The sequence below is a fragment of the Etheostoma cragini genome, chromosome 19, assembly GCF_013103735.1.
Source record: "Etheostoma cragini isolate CJK2018 chromosome 19, CSU_Ecrag_1.0, whole genome shotgun sequence".
NCBI classification, from domain to species: domain Eukaryota; kingdom Metazoa; phylum Chordata; class Actinopteri; order Perciformes; family Percidae; genus Etheostoma; species Etheostoma cragini.
The window spans coordinates 15,806,633-15,830,038 of record NC_048425.1 but is presented as its reverse complement, the minus strand read 5'-3'; the positions used below and the strand labels follow the sequence as shown (position 1 = coordinate 15,830,038).

At 42.4% G+C, this 23,406-nt stretch overlaps 3 protein-coding genes across 5 annotated transcripts in view; 1 reads left to right on the top strand and 2 right to left on the bottom strand.

Annotated features, from left to right (window-relative positions):
- Positions 1–3,437, bottom strand: part of zpax4 (zona pellucida protein AX 4) — a 15,178-nt gene extending 11,741 nt beyond the window's left edge. The window contains exons 1-14 of the mRNA XM_034857384.1: positions 3,350–3,437; positions 3,206–3,261; positions 2,985–3,074; positions 2,655–2,782; positions 2,436–2,576; positions 2,297–2,365; positions 2,015–2,185; positions 1,805–1,901; positions 1,490–1,707; positions 1,242–1,392; positions 796–1,004; positions 578–692; positions 300–505; positions 95–212 (exon numbers count right to left, since the gene is read on the bottom strand). Of these exons, the coding sequence (XP_034713275.1) occupies positions 95–212; positions 300–505; positions 578–692; positions 796–1,004; positions 1,242–1,392; positions 1,490–1,707; positions 1,805–1,901; positions 2,015–2,185; positions 2,297–2,365; positions 2,436–2,576; positions 2,655–2,782; positions 2,985–3,074; positions 3,206–3,261; positions 3,350–3,372 (1,792 nt within the window). The 5' untranslated portion in view covers positions 3,373–3,437. The remainder of the gene's footprint in view (positions 1–94; positions 213–299; positions 506–577; positions 693–795; positions 1,005–1,241; positions 1,393–1,489; positions 1,708–1,804; positions 1,902–2,014; positions 2,186–2,296; positions 2,366–2,435; positions 2,577–2,654; positions 2,783–2,984; positions 3,075–3,205; positions 3,262–3,349) is intronic.
- Positions 3,438–9,282: 5,845 nt separating this feature from the next.
- Positions 9,283–12,290, top strand: LOC117934597. 2 transcript variants are annotated; one of them, XM_034856375.1, is made up of 4 exons: positions 9,283–9,468; positions 9,575–9,692; positions 9,767–9,840; positions 10,779–12,290. In XM_034856375.1, the coding sequence occupies exons 1-4, from the start codon at positions 9,445–9,447 to the stop codon at positions 11,628–11,630; spliced, it is 1,068 nt and encodes a 355-aa protein (XP_034712266.1). In that variant the 5' UTR covers positions 9,283–9,444; the 3' UTR covers positions 11,631–12,290. The 2 variants fall into 2 exon arrangements, with proteins under 2 accessions (XP_034712266.1, XP_034712265.1); XM_034856374.1 differs by having other exon boundaries at positions 9,767–9,855.
- Positions 12,291–12,338: 48 nt separating this feature from the next.
- Positions 12,339–23,406, bottom strand: part of si:dkey-38p12.3 (rho guanine nucleotide exchange factor 15) — a 16,541-nt gene continuing 5,473 nt past the window's right edge. The window contains exons 2-15 of one of the 2 annotated variants that reach the window (XM_034856370.1): positions 20,550–21,527; positions 20,154–20,205; positions 19,623–19,690; positions 19,207–19,475; positions 18,079–18,239; positions 17,730–17,882; positions 17,359–17,488; positions 16,411–16,485; positions 16,051–16,143; positions 15,782–15,936; positions 13,991–14,158; positions 13,789–13,874; positions 13,578–13,682; positions 12,339–12,831 (exon numbers count right to left, since the gene is read on the bottom strand). In XM_034856370.1, coding sequence (XP_034712261.1) covers positions 12,662–12,831; positions 13,578–13,682; positions 13,789–13,874; positions 13,991–14,158; positions 15,782–15,936; positions 16,051–16,143; positions 16,411–16,485; positions 17,359–17,488; positions 17,730–17,882; positions 18,079–18,239; positions 19,207–19,475; positions 19,623–19,690; positions 20,154–20,205; positions 20,550–21,527 — 2,663 coding nt within the window. In that variant the 3' untranslated portion in view covers positions 12,339–12,661. The remainder of the gene's footprint in view (positions 12,832–13,577; positions 13,683–13,788; positions 13,875–13,990; positions 14,159–15,781; positions 15,937–16,050; positions 16,144–16,410; positions 16,486–17,358; positions 17,489–17,729; positions 17,883–18,078; positions 18,240–19,206; positions 19,476–19,622; positions 19,691–20,153; positions 20,206–20,549; positions 21,528–23,406) is intronic. The other variant, XM_034856371.1, reaches the window with a different exon arrangement.

Below are 23,406 nucleotides of genomic sequence, written 5' to 3'. Positions count from 1 at the left end.
TATCCTGCCATCAGCCGAACACACTGTAGAGAAATGAGTTTTAGCCCTTGCTAAAACTATGGAGCTCATATTAAAAAATATATGAAGTCCTTACCAATGAGTTCAGTAGCTGAGAACTGACAAGTCTTTACAGTTGAATTTTGAACCTCAACTGTTTGATGGTCCCGCATGAGGAGCTCAAAAGTGCCAAAGAAGCCGTTCAAAGTAATGTCCTAAAAACACACGCAGCGTTTTGACCAATGTCCATGTATAAAAACAACATCCCATCAAACACAAGTGTTGATGCTTCCAGTTTTCACCTTGTACTTGTAGCCAAGAGTGAAGAGCGGCACCTCGAGCAGCAGTCTCTGGGTATTGTTACTCATGATGTAGCCGTGCTTAGCTGCCAGCTCTGATGTCAGCAGCTCTGAGCCGATGCAGATCTCCCAAAGGTAGTCAATAGGCCGGTGGTCCAGTTTAAAGCTGATGCCAGACTCCGAACAGACAGCATCAAAGGCTGGAGAAGCTGTAATACAACAGTGGGTTACTTGCTTCATGTACAAGTAGGACTGACCAGGTCTAAAAATAAGGGACTTACAGGCATTAGTTAACGCCATCACTGATGTTACTTGGTAAAAAGGCTCATTTTCCGGCAGAACGGTCAATGTGTAGTTGATGTCCAGCATGTGCATAATTGTTGCACTTTTGATTAACTAAAGGAAACAGAAAATATGTTTAGTCAAGAGGATGAAGTTCCCATGTGTAAACCAGCATGACATCTAAAGCTACAACCAGACAATGCAAAGAACTTTTTACCCGCTGCTTGACGACAGAGTCATCAAAAGGCACCTTCAGAGTGTAGCCATGAGTGTGGTTGGCAACGACAACTTTTGTGATCTTGGCTCTGCTTGCATTTGTAAACGGAACTGTAAATTCCTGTCCATTCAAATGAACCGCAGCCAACGCAACATCTTCAGGGATGTCCCCGAGGTAGACAGTGAATGTGCGCTCCTCAGAAACTGTTCCTGAAATGAAAAGGCATTTAGATTACAGTTTCTTCAACTTGGCAAGTGCCTTGTTAGACTGTTTTCAAGTGAGGTCGCGTTCACACTAGGTTCCAAGGGGTATACAGCCCTTGGTCAATCCCCTTCCCCTAGGTCGTAATAGGAATTGGGACAGAACTAGGTCCCGCGTGAACGCGCAAAAGCTAGGCGAAGGGGTAAGGGGAAGGGGTAAGGGGAAGGATTGGGATTTAGCCTTACTGTTTGCAGTGGAAACAGGGCGTGGCACCAGGGGAGTGGCAAGTGTCCTGTGAACACGAAGTCTGGTGTCAACATGATCCCCATCCAGTGAGATTTGCTCAAAGTAGAAATGAAACATGTAGAACTCGTAGAGGTTCCCAGACACAATGCTCTGGGAAAATACAATAAGGAAATTGTTTAAATATGCAACTAATCAGAAATCTCTCCACATTTTAAAACCTGTTTAATGAAAAATAACCCTGCCTGACCTTCCTGTATCCTCCTTCAGCACTATAGGGGATGCTGATCTCAACTGTGGAGTTTTGCAGCTTCACAATGTAGCCTCTCTTCTCTGCAACTGGCTGCGCCACAAGTTCACCATTGACTCCAATGTTGACCTGCATCCTGTTATGACCTGACACCAACGGATGGAGCACCTCAGGAGTCTCCCACATAATGTAGCCACTGTTGTCATATGATCCTTTGTCTGTGGGATATTATACCAGTATTAGTTTTACTTGCTGTATGTCAAGGAAAAAAAATAAAATAAAAAAAGCCACAGCATAAAAGATTGTAATACTGACGCATGGAGCAAGCAGCCACCAGGTCAACCATGACTAAAACCCAGCTTTGTCTTGAGAAAAGTGTTGCATGGACCACCTCTACTGGAACACCATTCACCTGGGGGGAGGGGGCACTCAAATTAAAATCCTTTGTAGTAAATCCTTTACATAACATTCTTAAATTTCAAAAACAATGGACTAGATGCACGTAACTCTGCATCAGTGGTTCACCTCATTGCTGTATGATTCAGGTTGTCCATACGGAGTACGAAATACAAGCCTTCCATCTGTCAAGTCAAATGCATAGCCGTGCGTCTTAGCAGTTTTAAGGCTAATGGGCAACAGCTCCTGCTGCACCTTCTGAAACATCACCTGCCAATCTGCAGTGGCTGAGGCATAAGCCTGAAGAACACAATTTAAACTTTCATTTTAATTGTACCTACTAATTTGATGCACATTACCCAACGGCACATGACAAATTTACACATTTCCCAGCAGACATATCAGTCATACCGTTTTGACAACAGCATCCCAATCACCCTTCTTTGTCCCTGGACAGGCCACATCACTACTCACAGTGACCTACAAAGAAACCAGTATTACTAAACATTGTAAATTGAACATATTTCACATAAGATGCAACCAAGCTTACTTCCATGTAGTTGACCTCACAGGTGACCTCTCTGGGAGACCAAGGTAGAGAGGGAGAACAGGTCTTGTTCAAAGCATAGGTGACTTCCTTTCCTTTGTGTGTCACAATTAGGTTGAAGTTGAATGTGAACACTTCATCCTTCTGAAATATCAGTAAAATAAGGCTTCGCATTGTGTGCATAAATATCCCAAAACTGTTATGCATGCCATTTGTACAGACCTTGTTGTCAGCATGGCAGCTGAAGTAAGAGGCTCTGAGCTCCACATGTCCCGATGCAGGGAAAACACTGACACTGTAGCCGCACTTTGCTGCATACTGCTTAGTGATGGGGTACACACCTGTTTCATCTGAAAGACAAATTAAATCATATTTTCACTCCTTTATTCAGTGAAATAGTCAGGTTTAATTGGTCAGATTTACTAAAAGTAAAAACCTGCCAGGTCAGTCCTAAGAATTAACTAAATAAGGTTAAATAGCCACTGTTGCCCAATAGTGTGATCACACATGGTTTCTGACCCATAGTTTGTAATGAAGCTGGGCAACACTTACCAACAGCCTCAAAGGAAGGTTCATTCCCAGTGTAGAAGAGATCAACAGCTATCATGAAGTAACGATCACGACACTCCATATGAAGAACTTCTGCATGAACAAATGCGTTCAAATTAAAATAAGTGTGCTGAGGACTAACATGCACATGTTTATGCAGACATTATAGATATAGATAGGGGAGAGCATGTATGGTGTGGTGTAAGATAATGAATGGTTCTCACCATTGGGAACATGATCACATTTTGCAGTTGTCCACACAGACAGGAGCAAGATCACACTGTTAAGACAAATTCATGTATTAAAAAAAAAAAAAAAAACTAATGGCAACCAACAACTTTTTAAATTACCATGATCCTGCACCTTACCTAAGGCCAAACCCAAAAGCCATAGCCACTGATGTTGGCAGTGTCTAAAGCTAGCCTAGCTCAGCACAAACTAAACCTGCTAACAAACTACACCTTCTAACCAACACAAGCTAAAGTGAAACACTTGCTCGCTTCTATATCCTGGCCTTACTGGCACTATATGCTGCTGTCGACTACACACCAGCTTTTATAAGTCATTTTCTCTACCCATAGAGTTTAAAGGCAACTCTAACCTCATCAGCTGCAACTGATTGAAAGAAACCTTGAATGCTAATGAGCTACACATGTGGCTGTAACACCTGAAGGCCTCTGGTTGGTCAGTGAATAGCCTGACTTTTTAAAAGCTGGTGTGTAGCAGACATCAGCTCATAGTTCCACTTTGGCTGGTATGTACAATCAGGTTGTTAATTTAGGCTTGTGTTGGTTAACAAGTGTAATTTTCTAGCAGCTAGGCTAGCTTTAGACACTGCTTACACATCAGTGGCTATGGCTTCTGGGTTTTGCATTAGGTAAGGTTATTTAGTTTTGACACAACTCAATAAGTTTTAATTGTACTGACGGCTGACATTTTAGCATACGGGACACAAGCTTTTGTCTTAGAGTATTGCCTTACTCCATTCTGTTTTCTCAGCTGTAGAATTTGCTAGCTTTCCTGAAGGTTAGTCAAGATTTTTGCTCATTTCACCTACAATAATAACAAAGTCCAAATTTTGACCATAACTAGTGCACACAGGAGGTCTTTATATGGAGTGTCATGATCGCTACTTCATGATAGTTGTTGTTCTCTCCTTCACTGGGAAGGCTCCTCTCTTTGAGGCTGTTAAGTCTTGCACAGCTTCACCCTGCTAGGCCATCAATACCTGAAGCAGGACTTTCAGGAATTAGCACTGCCCCTTTAATCTAATAAAAGGAAAACCTTTCTTAAGTTACTGGTTTGCTATTTCAGCTTGATACCTGTACTCTCAAAAAACTGTGGGACAGGTGTGTACCCCATCACTAAGCAATATGCAGCAAAATGTAGCTTCAGCGTTCTCCCTCTACAGGGCCATGTGGAACTCTGAACCTCTTATTTCAGCTGCCACACTGACAGCCATGCGCTTACAAATTGATGTTTTTGACTTTTCCGTACAAACTAGGTGGGGTGTGTCATTTTCTACTTGGGTCCTTCAGAATGAATAAGCGTTCACTTTCAACCTGATTGGGATACACTAAGGAATTCTTTTTTCTCCCCTCTCTCCTGTTCTACAAGAGAGGTCACCTGTGATTTAAACTACATGGAAGTAAGCTTAATTACATCTTACATTTTTTTTCACCTACAGAGTAGTTTCAGATGTTTAATAAATAGGATTTCTGTCTAGGTGTCTGTGAGGAGGGAAGTCTCCTCTCAGTCAGGGACAAAGATGACTGGAAGGCTGTCAAGCCTGTAGGTTTCAATTGTTAAATGAAATTTCTTTACTAGTTACTTTTGTGCCACTTTTAGAATTTTTTAAATTTCAGAATAGCAGGTGATGTATCAGAGATGGGAGCAATTGTTGCCTAAGAACCTCTGAAGTTTGTAAGCAGATAGGTTTGACTTGGCAGAATGAAGGCTGGTATTTTGTACGAATGGATAACCTGATTCATTCAGCAAAGAAATAAACCACTGCACTATGCCTGGACTGTAAAGAATTTAGTCAAAAGCAGGTTTTGAGTTTCTCTACAGGTGAATGGTGATCCAGCAGAGGTGGTCCATGCAACTCTATTCTACAGACAAAGCTGGGTTGTAATAATTGTTGACATTGCTCTGTATTGCAGTATCATGTACTGTGGCTTCTTTTCCCCTGACTGTCAACAATTAAAGCTATAATACTGGTGCAATGTCTACTGATAAAGGATCATATGACATAATGTGGGAGACTGTTGAGGTTCTGTACCTGGGTCTTAACCGCACACAACTCAACCTAGGTTTCAACGGGGAATTTGTGGGGCACCCTGTTGCATAGGGCACAACTCTACAGTCCAGATTGACATTCTCTTTAATGCTGATGCCGGATACAGAACGGTCATATAATACAAACCTAAAAGATTGAATGCACATTAGGATTGGTTGCCTAAATTAAAGTAACTGATTTGGTCATGGTCCACAAATGAATTGCTCTAGTTCTCCAGTTTACCCAGATTATTTTGGTCACTGTAAAATAATGCAAACATGCAATAGTAAAAACATTTAACCTAGCAGCATCTGAATTGTTGGCATATTTTACCTGTAAGTATTCATTCACAAACTTGCATGTGTTTTCAGATCTTTGGTGACTAGCCATCGCCTTTGAGTTTTGTTCTTAATCTCTACTGGTAACATAGCCTGGTGGATGAGGATTGTGGAGTAGCCAGGCTATGATTTTACAGGACTTTGGCCACCCCCCTGCTGCCATGCTATGGTTTGGTTAAAAACCAAACAGTTCTTGATGCACATATGTTCAGTCTACCTTGGATGTGTCCCTGAAGACGTTGAATTGGCAAGTATTTACAGTGCCCCTTAAAAATACAAGCAGCCACAACATCACAAACAAATTGTGGCTATCCTAACAACACAGGCTACACTCCATAGACGTTAATATTAAATTTCATATACATGCACACACACATACAGTCCGTGCTACACTCTAATGTTGCTTTTTTTGTTGTTGTGCAGCAGATAAGTCTTTTTTTGGCTGCATTGCTAAAAACACATCTCTCTACAGTGTGTTTAACTGATGTCAGGATAACTGTGGTGGCTAACATTTCTCTGGCCATCCTAAGTGAAGGAGTATCTGCTAGAACCAACCTGGTGGACAGAAACTGTGCCCAAAGAGATGGACAGCACCAGGGCTCTCTTCTCTTTTCAATTCAACAGCCGGACCCACAGAGAAGCTACTGCTGCTACATTCAAACAAAATCTTACACTGATAACCAAGACTCAACATTAATATTTGAACAGATGACTAACCTAGATCATGTCACTATTTACATAATTTGCCTTCAGTTCTACCAGGGAAATATAGTTATAGTCTAGTTATAAACAAGATTTTAAGAATTGCAGTATGAGCCATGTAGTTTCTGATAATTCTACAGAGAGGTTCGTCTTACGTTAGTTGCAGTATAGCACTAGAATATGAGTAGATCAAGGAATAAATGTCTTGTCTTACAGGGAAACAATACAGTGTACTCTGGCTGGTTTCCATAGCCTCTTCTTAGTGTACAGGTTTGAGTCGGACACACCTGGTGTTGGCAGAATCATCCACACTGCACAGCCCACAGCAGATAGTTATTATAGTTATTTTTTACCTGTTTGACACGACCAGTTCACTCATCATATTTTGTGTTTGAGCATTTGTCCTCTTGCTGTACTGTAGGTCTGCAGAGTCCCACCATCAAGCGCACTGCAGCACTTAAAACCACAGCAGCTAGACTACCCATGTTGTTCTGGCCTGCCATCCACCCCCCATGCTTGCTACATCGGTTTCTAGGTTATTAAAATCTTCTCTGTGCTTTGAAAAAAGTAAGAACTTGCCTATTCAAAAACTTTACTTAAAAAATATTGAGGAAGTTTAGAGTTACATTTTGATTTGACATCTCTTCACATGAGTGCAAGAATCCTTGCTAACTAGTTTGAAGCAAGTACATTTTTAAATTGGAAATTTGGTATTGTATCTGTTAACTTGTCCAAAACCTACACAGGAAGTTGAACACAAAGTGGAGAGTCTCTTAAGGCTGAAGTGTTTATATTTAGGTGAAAGCAACTTATTTGTAAAAATCTTTGCATGTATGCTTATATGCTACTTATAGTAATCCACTACCTTTCAGAGAGAAATCACATGTTTTTTTTTTTTTTTTACTCCACTAAATTATCAGGCAGCTATAGTTATTTACTCTGCAGAAAGTGTGTTCAACAGTTAAGTTGTTAAAATGAGGACTATGGTTTGGAAACAAAACTATGGAAGTGACCCAGGGTTAAATGTCATGTTTTCCCATTACTTTAGCATCTTAATGCGGGAGTGTGGTCTGGACCTGCTCTATCTGTAAAGTGCCTCGAGATAACTCTTGTTGTGAATTGATAACATAAATAAAATAAAATTGAATTAATACTTCTCTCTCTGTACCCTGACATTCAACGCAATATAATTCATGCTTCTTAAAAGAATTGTAAAATTCTGGAGAGGGGACCCATCTGTTAAAGTAAAAGGTAAAAAATCAGGAAACACTCTGTATTTGATTTAAAAACAGAGACCCGGTAATAAAACCTTAATTTAAACTGGCGTTTATTACAGTAGCAGTTTGAAGTATAGTAGTTTTGCCAAATGTTAATTCAGCAACACCGGGGCCCCGCAGGGGACTGTCCTCTCTCCCTTCCTCTTCACCATCTACACCACAGACTTCAACTACCACACAGAGTCTTGCCATCTTCAGAAGTTTTCTGATGGCTCTGCTGTGGTTGGATGTATCAGTGAAGGGGACGAGGCTGAGTACAGAGCTGTGGTGGGGGACTTTGTCACATGGAGTGAGCTGAACCATCTACAGCTCAACGTGACAAGATCTAAGGAGAGGCAAGGCAGCAGTGAGCCCTGTTTCCATCCAGGGGGTCAGTGTGGACATTGTGGAGGACTACAAATACCTGGGAGTGCACTTAGACAATAAACTGGACTGGGCCAAGAACACTCAAGCCCTCTACAGGAAGGGCCAAAGCCGTCTCTATATTCTGAGGAGGCTGAGGTCCTTCAACATCTGGAGGACAATGCTGAAGATGTTTTATGAGTCTGTGGTGGCCAGTGCTATCCTCTTTGCTGTTGCATGCTGGGGCAGCAGGCTGAGGGTAGCGGACGCCAACAGACTCAACAAACTGATTCGCAAGGCCAGTGACGTCGTGGGGGTGGATCTGGACTCTCTGTCGAGTGTGTCAGATAGGAGGATGCTGTCCAAACTACATGCCATCTTGGACAATGTCTCACACCCACTCCATGGCTTGCTGCTCAATCACAGGAGCACTTTCAGTGATAGACTCATTCTACCAAAATGCACCACAGAGCGCCACAGGAAGTCATTCCTGCCTGTGGCCATCAAACTTTATAACTCCTCCCTCTAAGTGTCCGACACACAGACACTTAGAGGGGTTGAAACTGGACAATATTATCTATATTGTGCATTAACACTGGCTTGTAATGTGTGCAATACTCAACTGCTACTATTATTATTATTATTATTATTACCTTTCACCACTATTACTTTTCACCATTGCAACACCTTAATTATGTTATTTATGTAAATACTGTATCATAATATACTATGTAAATATCCATACTCCTTATATTTGTTTATTTCTTTATTTATATTTCTTATATTTCTAATATCTGAGCAACTGTAACACAGAGTTTCCCTTCGGGGATCAATAAAGTATTTCTGATTCTGATTCTGATTCTGATTAAATTAACCCTCATGTTGTCCTTGGGTCAAATTTCCCCTTTTTCTAATCAATGTTCTTTTTAACTACCCAATTGTAATTACCCAAAATAACATGATTTATTCCACACTCTTTGGCAAAAACAAATCTCTACTTTTAATTTTTTAAATAGTATTTACTCAAATAGTATTGAGTAAAAGTTGATATATTCCAGTCTGATTATCCATCAACGTACAATCCTTTATTAGTCGCAATAATTCCTAAGTTCTGCTTTTCTAACTTTAAAATTGGGTATAATTTCCTAAAAAATGTTTATTGAACATAAATTCCAAAAATAACTAAAACTAAAGTTAATAAGTTAGTGTTGAACGTCAAAAAGTGACAAACATTGAAAAGCGTCAAGTGTTAAAAAAAGGGACAACAACCTAAGAAAGTTAAAAACATGGATAGAAAGCGTCAAGAGTGTTTATTTTCCTTTTTGACGGGAAGACAACACAAGGGTTAAATGAAGAGAAATCCATATGCAGCCGGTGAAGTGAGCGGGGTTTCTCAAGTCAACCGGCAGGGGGCGCTCTGCCGCGGGTCTGCTACCTTAAGACATGACGGCGACTGGACTTTTTGACACCAACACGAGAGGGGCTAAAGCCACTTATCTTCGAAACGAAATTGAACAAAGTCGACTATGAACAATGTAGGACGTCGTGTGGTGAGTTTCTGACCTACATTGAAGTTGTAGGCCTACATTCATTTTTTTTCAGTCAAGCATTTACTTGACGACTAAAGTTTCAACATGTCCCCGTGTTCCTCCTCAGAGGTGCATGCGGCCCACCGTGCCGCCTCTCTCCAACAGGACCCTGCACCACCCGTCTTTCCTGCCTGTGTACATGGCTACAGAGTCCCACCATCACACCGACTGGAACAACCAAACCGGTGAGTCAGGTTTAGCCACATCTGTTTTGAAAAGCTCCATCCAACCCCGCGCTGACAACTAGTCTTCTCTCCAGTCCATCCCATCATCCCAGCGGAGTTCTTCTACACTGACCCCACCACGAGCTGTGGGAGGAGGATCCCCAACAAAGTGAGTGAGTTGAGGGTAAGTTCACTTCATAAACCTTCACAGATTCCCCCCCCCCCCCCTACTGTACAGGTTCCCCGTGGGATTTAACATAGACATTCTGATACACTTTATAGTTTTTAGAGATGATTAATGTTTTTCCAGACAAGACCACATGAGTCCAAGACATTAAAGACCATATGCAGTTGAATTTGATTCAGGTTTACAAAAGACTGGATGAATGGGCAAATTATTGCAAAAATTGGGAATTCTGGTAGGGTACATGTATATTAAATGGACTTGGAAAATACAATAATGTTTGCTCTCTGCAGCGAGTAAATGCAGCTATCCTTATAAAGTATGAGACACATTACCTTCACAAATCAAATATTATTATCTCAAATTGTGAGTATGTACTGTATTGAGCACAGAGTGAGAGAGTCCTAATGCCATTTCCTGTACCAGCCTGTGCTCTTCCGGTGGTGGTTGTAAAGGGTAGAGTTTTTTTTTGGGGGGGGGGGGGCTCAGACAAAGTAATTTAATAAGATTGACTCAGGCCTGTCAGACAGAGCTAAGACCCTGACCAGGGGGCTGGAAGGAAATTGAGACCAAGGGCAAAGGAGGAGGCGTTTGTTTTGACAGTGAAGATGTATCTGAAGCTGTGCCTGTTTTACATTTTAGGAAAATGCATCAAAAACTGTGAAAGCACCAGAAACTCTCAAATGAATCGTACAGGAGCACAGAAAAGCAAGAAGGTGGCAAGAAAACACAATATGCTGGATAGAAATAATGAAAAATGTACTCCTGTAAATATTGCAAAGTTGTTTGAGCTTGTAATGTCATTACATTGGTAATATGAAAAATGTAAACATTACCATTCAAATTTGCATTGTAGCATAGGTCACCTTATGATTTGACTTCATTCATTCTGTTGTCTTTTCACTCTTATTTATTTCCATCAGGTTTCAGATTGCTTCCAGCTCAACACTCCGCCACCAGTTATGTCCGCCTGCCCAGCTCCACCAACCCGCCCAGACCCATTCAGATCAGAAGCACACCCCACCAGGGATCTGGGCAGCCTTACCTTGAAAAGAAAAACTATCCACCCTCCAGTGCAACCAAGCCGTGTTATCCTCCAGCTTACCCAGGAGGAGGACCAGGCCATTACTAACCTCCTTAAACTGCACCACCAACAGTCTGTACATAGTGATCAGACCCTTGCTGCTCTGCAAATGGTCTCTTCCAGTGTAGAGTTGAACCCCATCTCATTCCTTCACCCTGACCTTATGGACTCCACTTCACCTGAGGAAGTATACAAACCCTTCTGTAGTGATGAGCAGTATTCACGGCAACAGGGGAAGTCTTGGTCGGATATGGAGCTTGAGGCAGCTAACGCGCTTCTGAGTTGTTTGATGGAGAAGGAAATCTGGGGCCAAAACCCCAGTAAATCAGCATTAACACTTTCAGACACTTTGCTTTGCCAGCAGCACAAGGATTCATCAAGAAGCAGTGAACCCCCAAAAGGATCTGAGACTTTCTCTGTATTAACTGCTGATTGTACCCAAAACAACACGGACCACACTGGCTTTAGTTGTGCCAGGGACTATGGAGAACCAGGCTGGGGGGGTTTTGGTTTTGTGATGGGAAGGAGTGATGTTCACCTGCCTGTTTTTGAGAAAAAAACACAGGTTGCCTCTGGCAACTTTTTAGAAATAAAGGAGCGTACGCTCTCAGATTCTGAGGGAGATGCTGTGGAAGTACTCCTGAGCCTCAGGGACATGGGAGCGTTGGATACCATGCAGTCATTGTCTTAAACTTGAGGGTCTTGTCCCTGGGTTTGTTTGTAAGGGATGTTACTATCTCTTTCTTATTATGGAAACAACTAGTTGAGGGTTCTTTGCACTAGTTGCTCTGAAAGTAAGTTTACTTTCTTAGGATGAGAAGTTAAAAATCTATCCAAGTATTGCACCTTTGCCTTGTAATTTCCTTAATATTGAATCAGTGTTTAACAAAAATGATCAACACTTGAGCCTTGAGCTAAAAAGAGCTTTTTTTTATTAAAAGCACTACGCATTGTTTTTGAAATAGAATCCTACCAACTCATTATTTACAACATAGTACATTTACAGCATATCCACAAATGAGATCCCATCTTTACTGACAAGCTGCAGGGGGAGCTACAGTATCATTCCACAATGGTTACTGACAAAAGCTAACAAGCGTCTGAATGGCAGTACAGCTCAGCACACAGTTGCTCTCCTATTCATAACTCTTGGGCTTGATATGAGCCTGACTGAAGTCCTGGTGTGTAATTCTGAGTTTATTCAAAGGCACTTCCTGATTGTTTTTTTAAATGTTAACACTGTTGAATTTCAGTAAGTATGTGTTTTTACAAGATTCTTGTATCATAAACAAGTTATCCTGTATTTTGGCCACCTTTAGTGACAAGATAGGCTGTTGTGCATGGCAGGAATAAAAGTTTAGCAGCACCTTCCTAGCAGTTTAGCAAAGATTTTGCAGATGTGTTACTTAAGGGCTGCATGCTCACAAGAGGTAAACTCAATCGGTTATTGAATGCATGCCCATTCATAGTGTCATTCGTAATGATCTACGGCAAGCTCCCAGCTGCACACTTGCGGTTTCATGTATGATGATTGCACGTTATGTCTCGTGATCTTCACCCTTCTCCTTTTATCTTTCATTTCCTGGTTGTTAGAAACTCCCACTTCATCTCAAAGTCCCTGAATAGTCTTTGTACAGAGTTCATTTCTGAAGATATTGTATCCATTCATTGTCTTTAAAAAAAAATTAAAAAAATCTTGTAAACATCCTTGATCCATCGATCCTAATGAAGGGTATTGGCCTTGTTGGTGGTGACCATGCTTGCAGCCTGAATGACTCTATAGCGCTCTCTGATGTTTCGCCGCCTCACATGCTCGTTGGTGATCTCTATGACGTTTCCTACGGGGAACCAGCCCTTCTGACCGTCAGACAGGCGGATGCCTTCATAACAGCCTAGGAAGAGAGGACGGGGGGGGGGGGGGGGGGGGGGGGGGGGGGGGGGGGGGGGGGAGTACAAACAAGGGAAGATTTGAGGTTTCTGTGTTGTTCATGCAAGACAGTCAAAACAAATTAATAAACCGCTACGGTGAGACGGTTGTGGAATAAGGCAGTTATAAGGATCAGGGTATATAAACAAGCAGAGTCAAAGGAAGGGGAAAATGATACAAAGTCATGTCAGTACAGGCTGATAGGAAACCGGCTTGTACCACATTTAAAAATGTAAGAGCCACAGACATTCCCAATCACAATGTTGTTTTACAAGTGCCAAGTATAATATTACAATATCATCTGGGTAAAAAAAAAAGTTTGACTTTTATGCTGTGTCATAAACGTCAGGTCAGACCACTGTGTTTAAATATAGATCTTTAAATGTTACAGTTACGACTGAAAATGACAACAGAAATAAACAAGTCTCTGGAATTCAAATCAACTGCCGGTTGTCTTCCGGGAAGTGTTTTGTGTTAGCACGACGTGTAATTTATTTTCTTACTTAAATAAGAGTGACGTGACACAGTAAGGACGCATGAACCCTAACATAACTCGTCATGACAAAACTGAATGACACTTACTAATAGAAGCGTTATGTCTAACATTTATAACTTGTTTATGTTTATGACACGCTCATGACCCCATCTTGTGACAGTCTAATGAGAAAAAAAAAAAAACTCTTTGGACCTGGTTTCTGTCCATGTTCTTACCCTCATTGGTTTTGCGGATGACGTTGATGATCTCAGTGGGCTCCAGGGTGAGCTCGTCTGCCTGCTGGGCAATGTACTGCTCCACACACTGCACCTGAGGACAATCTAACACACAAGCAGAACAGTGAGAAACTTTGGGCAGGAAACACACACACCCACATGCTGTACTGAGAGAGTGTGTGTGTGTGTGTGTGTGTGTGTATGCCCTCACCCCAGTCTTCATAAATCACTTCATCTTCGTTTCTTTCTGGGTTGGTGGGGTTAGGAAAAGCCGCCATCCACCTGTGCATATCTGACCTGAAAAAATTAAAATAAACAATGTAACAGCGCCTCATATTAATGAGTTGTACTTTGGACAGTTGTGGAGGAAAATGGGCTGTTTATGTGTTGGCCAGTCGCACAAAGCTACTCACTGGGAAGGAGCTTTAAATAGCCTCTCCATCATGCGTCCCTGGTGGTTCTCCAGCATGGTGAGGTTGAAGCAGTGCTCGCAGGGTCCGCTGCTGCCCCCACCTTCATCCATTGGCTGCACCTGCACCAGAGAGCGATGGGCGTGGTCGAGTACCACAAAACGCTCTGCACTGTTCACGAAAAAGAAGGGTGAGTCGTTTTGTGAATATTAGGGTGAAGTGGCAAAATATAATCATATCAATTACCTTCAGGAACTTAAAGGAAATATTCACATGCAGTGATAAATACTGAAGCGTGGACAATATTGTGTGTTTAGCTGTGTTTTGTATATGTTCTACGCCGTTATTTTGTCTCCCATCTGCTGTCAATGTGTCACTGGCAAAAACTAAATATTTAAAATCTACTCTTCCTCTCAGTTCTCTTCACTACTTCCTGTCACATTTGAGGAAGTTTGGAGTAATTTCCCTAGTGATAGTTAAGGAGGCATGATTGCTTTTGCAGTCAGTTGTCCCTTTCTCCATAGTCTATATCGACGCCGTTCTACTTCAAGGACTGTTCAGGTGCTGCCGGAAATTCCTCCAGATGTCCCAGACCTTCCTCTTTCTTTGTAATGGCATTGTATACTCGATTTCTGTGGACTGTCGCTCCTCAGATCTCTGAAGGGTGAATCCAGGTAGCTGCCTAGACTATCAGTTGAATCAGAGTTTTCTGTTGCACACCAAAAACAACTTTTGAACGTACACGTTCCTTCCCGAGGCTATTTTGCAGCGGCACTGTCACTGTGACCGGGGCTTAGCGCCACCCAAGACGATTGGGAAGGTTTAAAGAAATGCGAATAAACCACAGCACATTTTCCTCCTATCCAACAAGGCGGGACTAGCTAGGCCTGCGGAGGAATGTGAGACTACCTTCTTCATGGTTTAGGAGCCATTATGACAGCTTGTAAAAATATTTTTACTCTGCACAGCTTTCACCGGCTGAGGTGCCCTCTCACTTCCACAGCCTAAACATGACGCATCCTGATGAACAGTGAAATGAGTCAATAGAGAAATATCATTCTCTCACAACTTATTAATTCCCAACAGGGTTAATAATAATTTGTGATCTTTAATTTAAAAACAGCACGTAACTCTGCACCTATTCTGAGGCAAAAATATGACCTCAGCCCAAAGAATAAGTTACAGTACATAATAAAGTTGCAATATCTATCTATTGTTTTCCAGAATCGGTTTACTATCACCTTGCTTACAGTTGTGTAGTGACTGTTGAAAGAACTTCTTACTCATATCTGTCTCATATAATGAGCAAAGATGCCTAATTCTGCCTGACACACAGTGTATTAGGGCTGATGGTTGACACACACATTGTCATATGTAGGTAATTGTGATCCAAGAAAATGTTTGACACAACCTGACATCTGCAGGATTTTAAGATGAGTGTGAGTGAAATGTATCATGTCCCCAGATAAAGACCCATTTACACTAGCAAGAATCTACAGCCATGCTAGTGTGACAGAGTGGCTCTTCTTTGAGCTAAATGCTAACATCTGCATGCTACTATGCTTATACCGACAATGTTAACATGCTGGTGTTTAAAAGGTTTATACTGTGTTCACCATCTTAGTTTAGCTTGTTAGCAATGCAACATTTGACAATTAGCACTAAACAAAGTACAGCTGAGTCTGATAGGAATGTTATTTGTTTTGCAGGTCATGAATTAAAGGATTGACCACAGAGTCAGATGATCACCAAGGGTGGATCCTAAATCGGATCTGCTAGAATGGTTTGCCTCACCCTTTCTTGACAGCGATGATCAGCAGATCATTGAAGAGGAATAGGTAGACGGGGGTGAACTTTGCCCTCATGTTGAAAATGGTTCCTCCTTTGGACATTTCCTGCAGCTCTCCCTTCTTCTCCAAGTATCGTGTCTGAGAGATGATTGGGATGGCCTGGAGAAGACGCAAGCAAAAGTAGGAGCATTAAGCTCTTTTTCAAGCAGCTTGAGTCCAACTAAGACACTGACAAAAATCATGCACACATTTTGTGTGTCTGTGTGCGTTTACCTTGAGCTTGTCAAACTCCAGTGTTTGAGAGACAAGGATCAACTCTTCCATCCGACTCATCTTTTCCACCTGTGTGTTACACTCGTCAATGATCTGTGTGTGATTATGAGAGTGGGGGAAAATAGAGACAAGATTATGAAACAAACTAAACGGTCTTCATTTCATTGGGAGTATCAGGTGCATTTCTTTGACAAATGTCCATTGTACTCCATGGGTCACTGTCGCTGCAGAGCTCACTCGATAAGAAATCCTTCGCTCAGGCAACAGCTGACGTCAAATATCCAGAGGCATGCGAAGCACTGAGTCATATTATGTGGATTTGTAGGCAAAAGAGAGGGTGAAGAGTGGGGGGGCGTTTACCTTCGATACAGAAGCCAAAGCCTTGGAGGCCGTCTGCTCCTCTTTCGTCCTCTCCTTTGTTCTCTTCAGGATGTTCTGAAACAACAAACAGCTACTTTCTATTTCTGCAACAGGCAAACAGCAGGATACATTTTTTTCTCCCATCTAAATGCAAACAAGGTCATGAGGTTGAGAATATGTGTGCCCGTGAGTTTGCTCATAGGTCAATAGTCAGTGACAAGGTAGAGATAAAACTTATTTTGTGTTGATATAGATATGTGCCTTGCATCACATGCTCCAAACAGTCAACAGAGAAACATAAAACAAGACAAGTTTGAGCTGGGAGGATTACGCTGGAATGAGGACATTCAACAAACAGTAGGTATACACAATGTACTGTGGCATTCTATCTAGTCATTTGAAATAACTTAAAGGGTGGAAAGGCTAATTGAATTGTTGTCGCGTAACAGTGACATAACTGACAACAAAAGCTAGCCTGTCTCTGTCCAAATTAAAGGAAATACTTTTATTAAGGCCTCTCAAGCTCACTTAGGTTGTCTCCTTTGTGCACACAAAGCTGTCCTATATGTCAAGTTGTGGTTATTCAGGAGAGTTCCGTGCTGTAACTATTTATTTATTGCAAACAGCAGTTTGAAACAGCGCCAGGCTACCTTTTTTTAACCTTGCTTCTAGTATTTATGCCAAGCTAAGCTATTCTACTTCTAAATCTAAAACATTTCTGGAGCAACCTCTAGCTCACCCAGTAAGAGTGTGCGCCACATGTAGGCAGCGGCCTGGGTTTGAATCCGACCTACGGCCCTTTGCTGAGTGTCACCCCCCCTCTCTCTCTCTCCACTTTCCTGTCTATCCACTGTCACTACCTAATGTGGCAAAAGCCCCCCAAAAAAATAATGTTAAAAAAGCATTTCTACAACAACATTTTAACTAGTGTTCATTTAATGTTCTCACTTCAATGAGCATTTTGATGCGGGTTATTCGCTGGAAGGGCAGCAGCAAGAAGGACGTGAAGGGCAGCCGCTGGCATTGAGGCGACTCTTGGAGACGAGCGATGACTGTAGCAAACTGCACGTTGTTCTTCCTGCAGACACACATGCGCATACAAGCACACATCAATGGTATGTATTGCAGCTGGCTCATATACTAGTGGATTAGAGAAAAGGAGGAAGGAAAGTGGTTTCAGGGGATAAAACAACATCCATGCTCGCTTTCAGTTTTTCTGACAAATTGCTGTGGAGGGATACAACATAGGTGAAATGAAGGTTTTCCAAATTTATCTGGAATCTGGGAAATAAATGGGGAAATATTACAGAATTCCTTACAAGAGAAATGTGTAGGTCTTCTCCTGATAGATCTGGTTGCGGATGTAGTCGATGTAGGCTGGGAAGTTGTGCTGGGAGTGGTAGTGGATAATGTCACAGATGTCAGGAAAGACCAGGTCCTTGAATATGCGATCCTCCAGGTCCTTCAAGAACCTGTGGAGTCAAACAGCAAAGTTTACACAAAACATAAAAGATTTTTCAGACAGCCGACTCTCAGGAAATGACTTATTACATCTTTGCTTTTCCTTACTATCTCTTAGTATCTTTGTCCCAAGTCACCAGTTCAAATCACAAATCCCCTTCCTATTTCCCTTTATCTCGATTGATCCTTCCTTCTGCCATTTCTCACCTCTCGCTGACCTCTCGGACCCTCAGGATGTTGGAGAAGAGGGTTTTCTTCTCTCTGATGATCATTGTTTCCTCCAGCTCCCGGCTGTCCATGAAGTGTTCGGTTAAAATACGCAGGGATCGAAGGTAAGAAGTCTCAGATGTCAAAACCTCAAACATACTCTGCCAGGGAGGGAAAAAAATGCTAATATTACATTCAGCCTTAAAATGATACTGTGGTGTATCCCAGTTTGCACAGAAATGAGCAAAGAATGAAGATCAAAACCAGGGTCATTTTCTTACTATAGGTTTCCCACCCTATGAGCAAAAATGTGGGGTTCTTTCTATGGATGGAAATGTTAGTGGTTTATCAGATTAAATTAAGCCATCGTCATCTATCCATAAAATCGAGAAATCTCTGAGTGTGTGTCCCTCCCTCGCTTACGCAGTAACTGCAGCGGGGCGGGGAGTTGCTGCATCCCTCGAAGGCTCATTGATTGCGGTTCCCCGGCTACCGGTGTCAGATGCCAAAAAGTGATCATCCACCAAAAACAGATTGCTGTCTACCCTACATGCAAAGACAATCCTACACAGACACATGTTAGATGAACGCCCGGGCTCTTGCACACTGTTTAAGAGCAGAGGCTAGGGAAGCTGCAGGCTGAGCCCGGCTCCCTCCTTCCCTCGCCTGGGGCACATTGCTACCTGGATGTGGGACGGCAATACAAAAAACAGGGCTATGCCAAATCTCAAGATGAGCTTGATTCAACCATGGACAAAATACTGGGAACCCAGCAAATAGCCCCTTCCAAATAGACACTCACTCCAAATGGCCACTGCACTAGCTTTATAAAACAATCATTTTAAATGGTATGCATCACTTGTCACTCACTTCCTGTACCTAAAAGGATTGTTGCCTGATGTTGGAAAGTTACAGCAGTGAATGTAAAAGCTTTCGTGAACTGGGGATGGAGTGAATCGATCGATTATATTACAGCAGTGAGTGGTACAGTGAGGCAGAGTGGACTTTAATTTATTTAAAACATCACATTATGACTTTAAGATGTGATTTAAATTGTGATACTGCATCTCCCATTTCTCTTTTCCTTGCATCAATGATCTCTCCTCAGTACATTAGCCTCTCCCTCACCTCCTGGTACTTGCACTGCTCAGGGGTGAGCTGCTCCAGCACCCCTGCCTCCCGGACAACTGGAAGGTCCTGCCAGAGGGTGCTCTGGCCCGGTGTAGGTGCAGAGCAACCTATGGGTGCTCCGTTTTCAATCCCAGTCCCAGCCCCAGAGCGACGGGTTTTCCAGTCCATAGCGTAGTCCACACTAGTTTTACTGATGTTCCGACAAACTGTCTGGCGTCGGATCTCCTTGGTGATGACAGTGGCACGGTACGTCTGGTACAAAGGCTCTGAGGGGAAAACAAGTCACAAAAGGTTATACAAGTTACAGGTGAAAATGCTGATGGCTAACATACTGACATGATATGCCTGTTACAGGCATTACTGCGATTCATTTTAGTCTTTTAATGTTTTTTTGTGACAGATGTCAGCCTTACCATCCTGCAGCCGGGACTCCCAGCTGAACGAAGACTCCCTCCTGAGGGAGCCGCTCCTGACTAGAGTCCTAAAACAAGCAGTATACAAAGAGGAGAAAGGGATTAAGCAGGGTAATATGAAACCAAACTATCTAACAAAAGACACTGTTAACGATTACTCCATACACATGGACACCTCACATGTTGACTTCAAGGACAAGACTGGAATTCCATATATTTACAAAATCCTATACAAATCCCATAAAAAGTCCAAACCCAACAATACTATCCAACTTCTGTTCTCTGTCTGTCGCTCTCAGCTCCAAGCCCATTTGTTCCAATTTCCTACCTACATAATTTGAGATAAACTACAGTGTGTTTTTTTGACAAAAATGGATAAGATATTACAGGCGATTAAGCTACATGCTTTGGTTACACAGACAGAACACTTTGGATGGCTTTGGTCTCAATGTTTTTGATAAATAGAAAAATATTGTCAGCCTTATCCTTTTGAAAATGAAAGTAGGAGGTTAGGTGAGGGGGATAACTCACAATTCTTTGAATGTTTTATCTTTCTCTTCATTCCCATCCTTCTCCTCTCCTTCTGTAAAAGGCAAGTAAATGTCATCATCGCATTCAATTACACAGACAATTAACAAGTTGTGAAATAAAGGTCCTATGACATGCTGCTTTTTGGAAGCTTTCCCTTATGACATCATAAGGAGAAGATTCCAGATCGGCCCATCTGAGCTTTCATTTTCTCAAAGCCAGAGCATGGTACCCACGGCTCTGTTCACACCTATCTCCATTTCTAGCCACTGGGGGCCATAGGCAGGCTGGGGGAACTCATTAATGTTAAAAAAACCTCAAAGTGAAATTTCATGCCATGGGACCTTTAGTCATAGCTCATCTCAGGCAAGTGTGTCGTAACGTTTGTTTGCTACAAACCTTTTTTCTGTGTGAGGGATTGCAGCGAGGAACTACTAAGCCTCCTTGGATCCGCCTTTGGTGGTGGAGGTGGAGGTCTGTGAGGGCTGAGTGGGGTCGGAGTGACGTCCCTCTGGGTGCTCAGCCCGCCAGCAGTGGAGCCGCTGGGGCATGAGGGCCGCAAGCTGCGCCACTCCTCCAGTGTTGGCTGCGGGAGTGAAACGCCGCCCCGTGGCACCGGCGAGAGACTGCGGCTGTCCTGAACCACAGGAATCCTCGGCGGGATGGCAGGCGGACCACTGTCTGGGTTCAAGATGGGTTCTGTGTTTGTCAGGGACTCAGACGTCTGATCTGAGGTGCTGTAGAACAGTTTAGACCGGCGAGCTGGTTTGCGCACTCGAATTAGTGGAATATCTAGTTCCTTACACGCATTGGGTTTTTTAGGAGTGGGGTCGACCACTGGAAGGGTGTCCTCGTAAATATTTTCTTCTTCGCTTTGGGTGGATAAGTGGTGGGTTTGTGATGATTGAGCCCGTTTTGGGGGGACAGGGGGAGACTGAGAGCGAGTGACAGCGAGAGAGGCGAAAACAGAGCGAGGGCCTGGGTCTGAAAGCCTCCTGCTACCATCACCGAGCAAAACCTCCAAACATTGGTGGAACTTTGACTTTCCTTGTTTCAACCCTTCACTCTCGTTAACCACAGACGTCCTGTCCACCTCATCCTCGGCCTCGCTGTCCCTCTCCCCTCCATTCTCAACCTCCTCATCCTCCCATCTCTGCTCTTCCACATCAGTGTCATCGTCGTCTCCAACACTGTGCTCCTCCCCACTGTCATGCCTCTCCACGGGCACCCATATCAGTTTCATGCCAGGCAATTGGAGGTGGCACACACAGCTGCAGCTCGAGTCGCAACATAGACTGAGAGGGGTGTGAGGACTGTGCTCCGCCTCCGCTTCACCTCCTCCAATACACTGGATCTCCACCTCTTTACCATCAGGTGCTGCGTTGAAAAAGAAGCAACACAGATTAACTGCTTTGATATGTTCATGAAAAGGGAGGAAAATAAATCACCACATAGTAGACCTGTTGTAGTTCTTCCTAAAGTTACTGTAGAAGGAAACATAGATGCTCATTTTCCCGCCACACTCCAGACAAAAAGACAAAGCTAATGGCTGTGAATGAGCTGTTTCCTGACCAAATCTTTCCTACATGTGTATCCCCAGATAGGGCGGCTCACTTTCATCTGACCTTCTTATCTGGTCTTCACATGGCACACGCGGGAATATTGAGTAAGCAGTTTAACACTACACACATACAGCAGGTCTGTAAATGGTGTCTTCAAATATTAATGGAAATTTTGGAGAGTTGCAAAATCCAATATTGACATAAGGGAATGGAAAAGGTGGAAGAAAGAGATGAGAAAGAGGATTAATGGAATGTCAGTGAATAAAGATATAAAAGCAAAAAAGTAGTGATAGAAATTTTCCATATCAGCAAATACAGATTTTTTTCAAATTACATATAGTTAAATAAAGATGCAAAGAGGATCACACTTTTCTGACATGTATTTTTAGGGCAATTTCATTATTTGAATAAAAGACCATAATATTTTTTGTTTGTTGCTACTATAATGTAGCAGTTGCATTAAGCATAATTCCATCTTTATGATTGCTCAGATCACCAGTAGGGCTCAAACAATTAGTCGACTGAGTGATTAGTCCATTTACCAAAAATGAATCACCAGCTATTTTGATACTGGATTAATTTTTGTAGTTATTGTTCAGGCACAAATGCCAAACATTCTCCAAACATTTTTCTCAATTATCTTATTTCTTCATGTTCATTGTCTAAATGATTGATGTTGGGAAACTAATATTGACAATAATCGTTAGTTCATTTAGAAGGTTATTCTGCTGGTATGAGGACATATCTCCACACAATCTGACATCCTCAAAGGCTTTTTGTTACTCAGAGGGAACTAAAGCAAGGAAGTGAAAGCACTGTATGCGTAACTCGGGCGGGCACACACACACACACACGCACACGCACACGCACACGCACACGCACACATACAAGCACACACAAATCACTATCAGCCAGCCGATAACATGTTGTTGGCTTGCCCTTTAGTAAAACTGAACATCATGACACAGCAAAAACCTACTCATGTTAAATGAGCTACAAGTTAAAACTGAATACGTGATCAGACTGATAGAACCTGTTTATGGCTATTGGTTGAGATTACTTTGAGAAACTTTTGCCAGAAACAAAACAAATGGCCAATACTATAAAATTATTTGTCTTTCAGTTTTATAAAAAACTACAATCAGTCCAGTTGGCCTTAACGTTAGCTACGCTGCAGGCTGTTAATGGACTGTTCAGTATAGCTTGGCTTAGAGGAACATTCATTCACTTACATTCACACACATTCATACACTGTGGCCGAGGCTGCCGTACATGGTGCCACCTGCTCATCAGATAAACACTCACACACATTCACAGTCTGATGGCGCAGCATCGGGGGCAACTCGGGGTTCAGTGTCTTGCCCAAGAGCACTTCAACATGGAACTGCAGGGATAGCGGGCCACCAACCTTTTGATTGGCAAGTGACCGCTCTAACTACCTACCTACCTACCTACCTACAGAGTGAGTAAAATACAGTTTATAGCATCATCTGCGCTTTGTGCAATAATAATTAACGTTTAGTGTTGCTATCTCTGAATGGCAGGCAAATGTAAAAGTACCTAGATGTAAAAGTACTTGGAGGGAATAACAAAAGCTAACTGCTGTTTTTCAGTACTACACATATATATAAATATATATATATACACACACACACATATATATCAGCATATATCAGCATCTCTCTCTCTCTCTA

Coding starts and splice junctions, on each gene's coding strand:
- LOC117934597 (XM_034856374.1), top strand. CDS start 9,445: ATGAACAATGTAGGACGTCGTGTG. Junction 9,693..9,766: donor CGACTGGAACAACCAAACCG/GTGAGTCAGGTT, acceptor TCTTCTCTCCAG/TCCATCCCATCATCCCAGCG. Junction 9,856..10,778: donor ACAAAGTGAGTGAGTTGAGG/GTAAGTTCACTT, acceptor TATTTCCATCAG/GTTTCAGATTGCTTCCAGCT.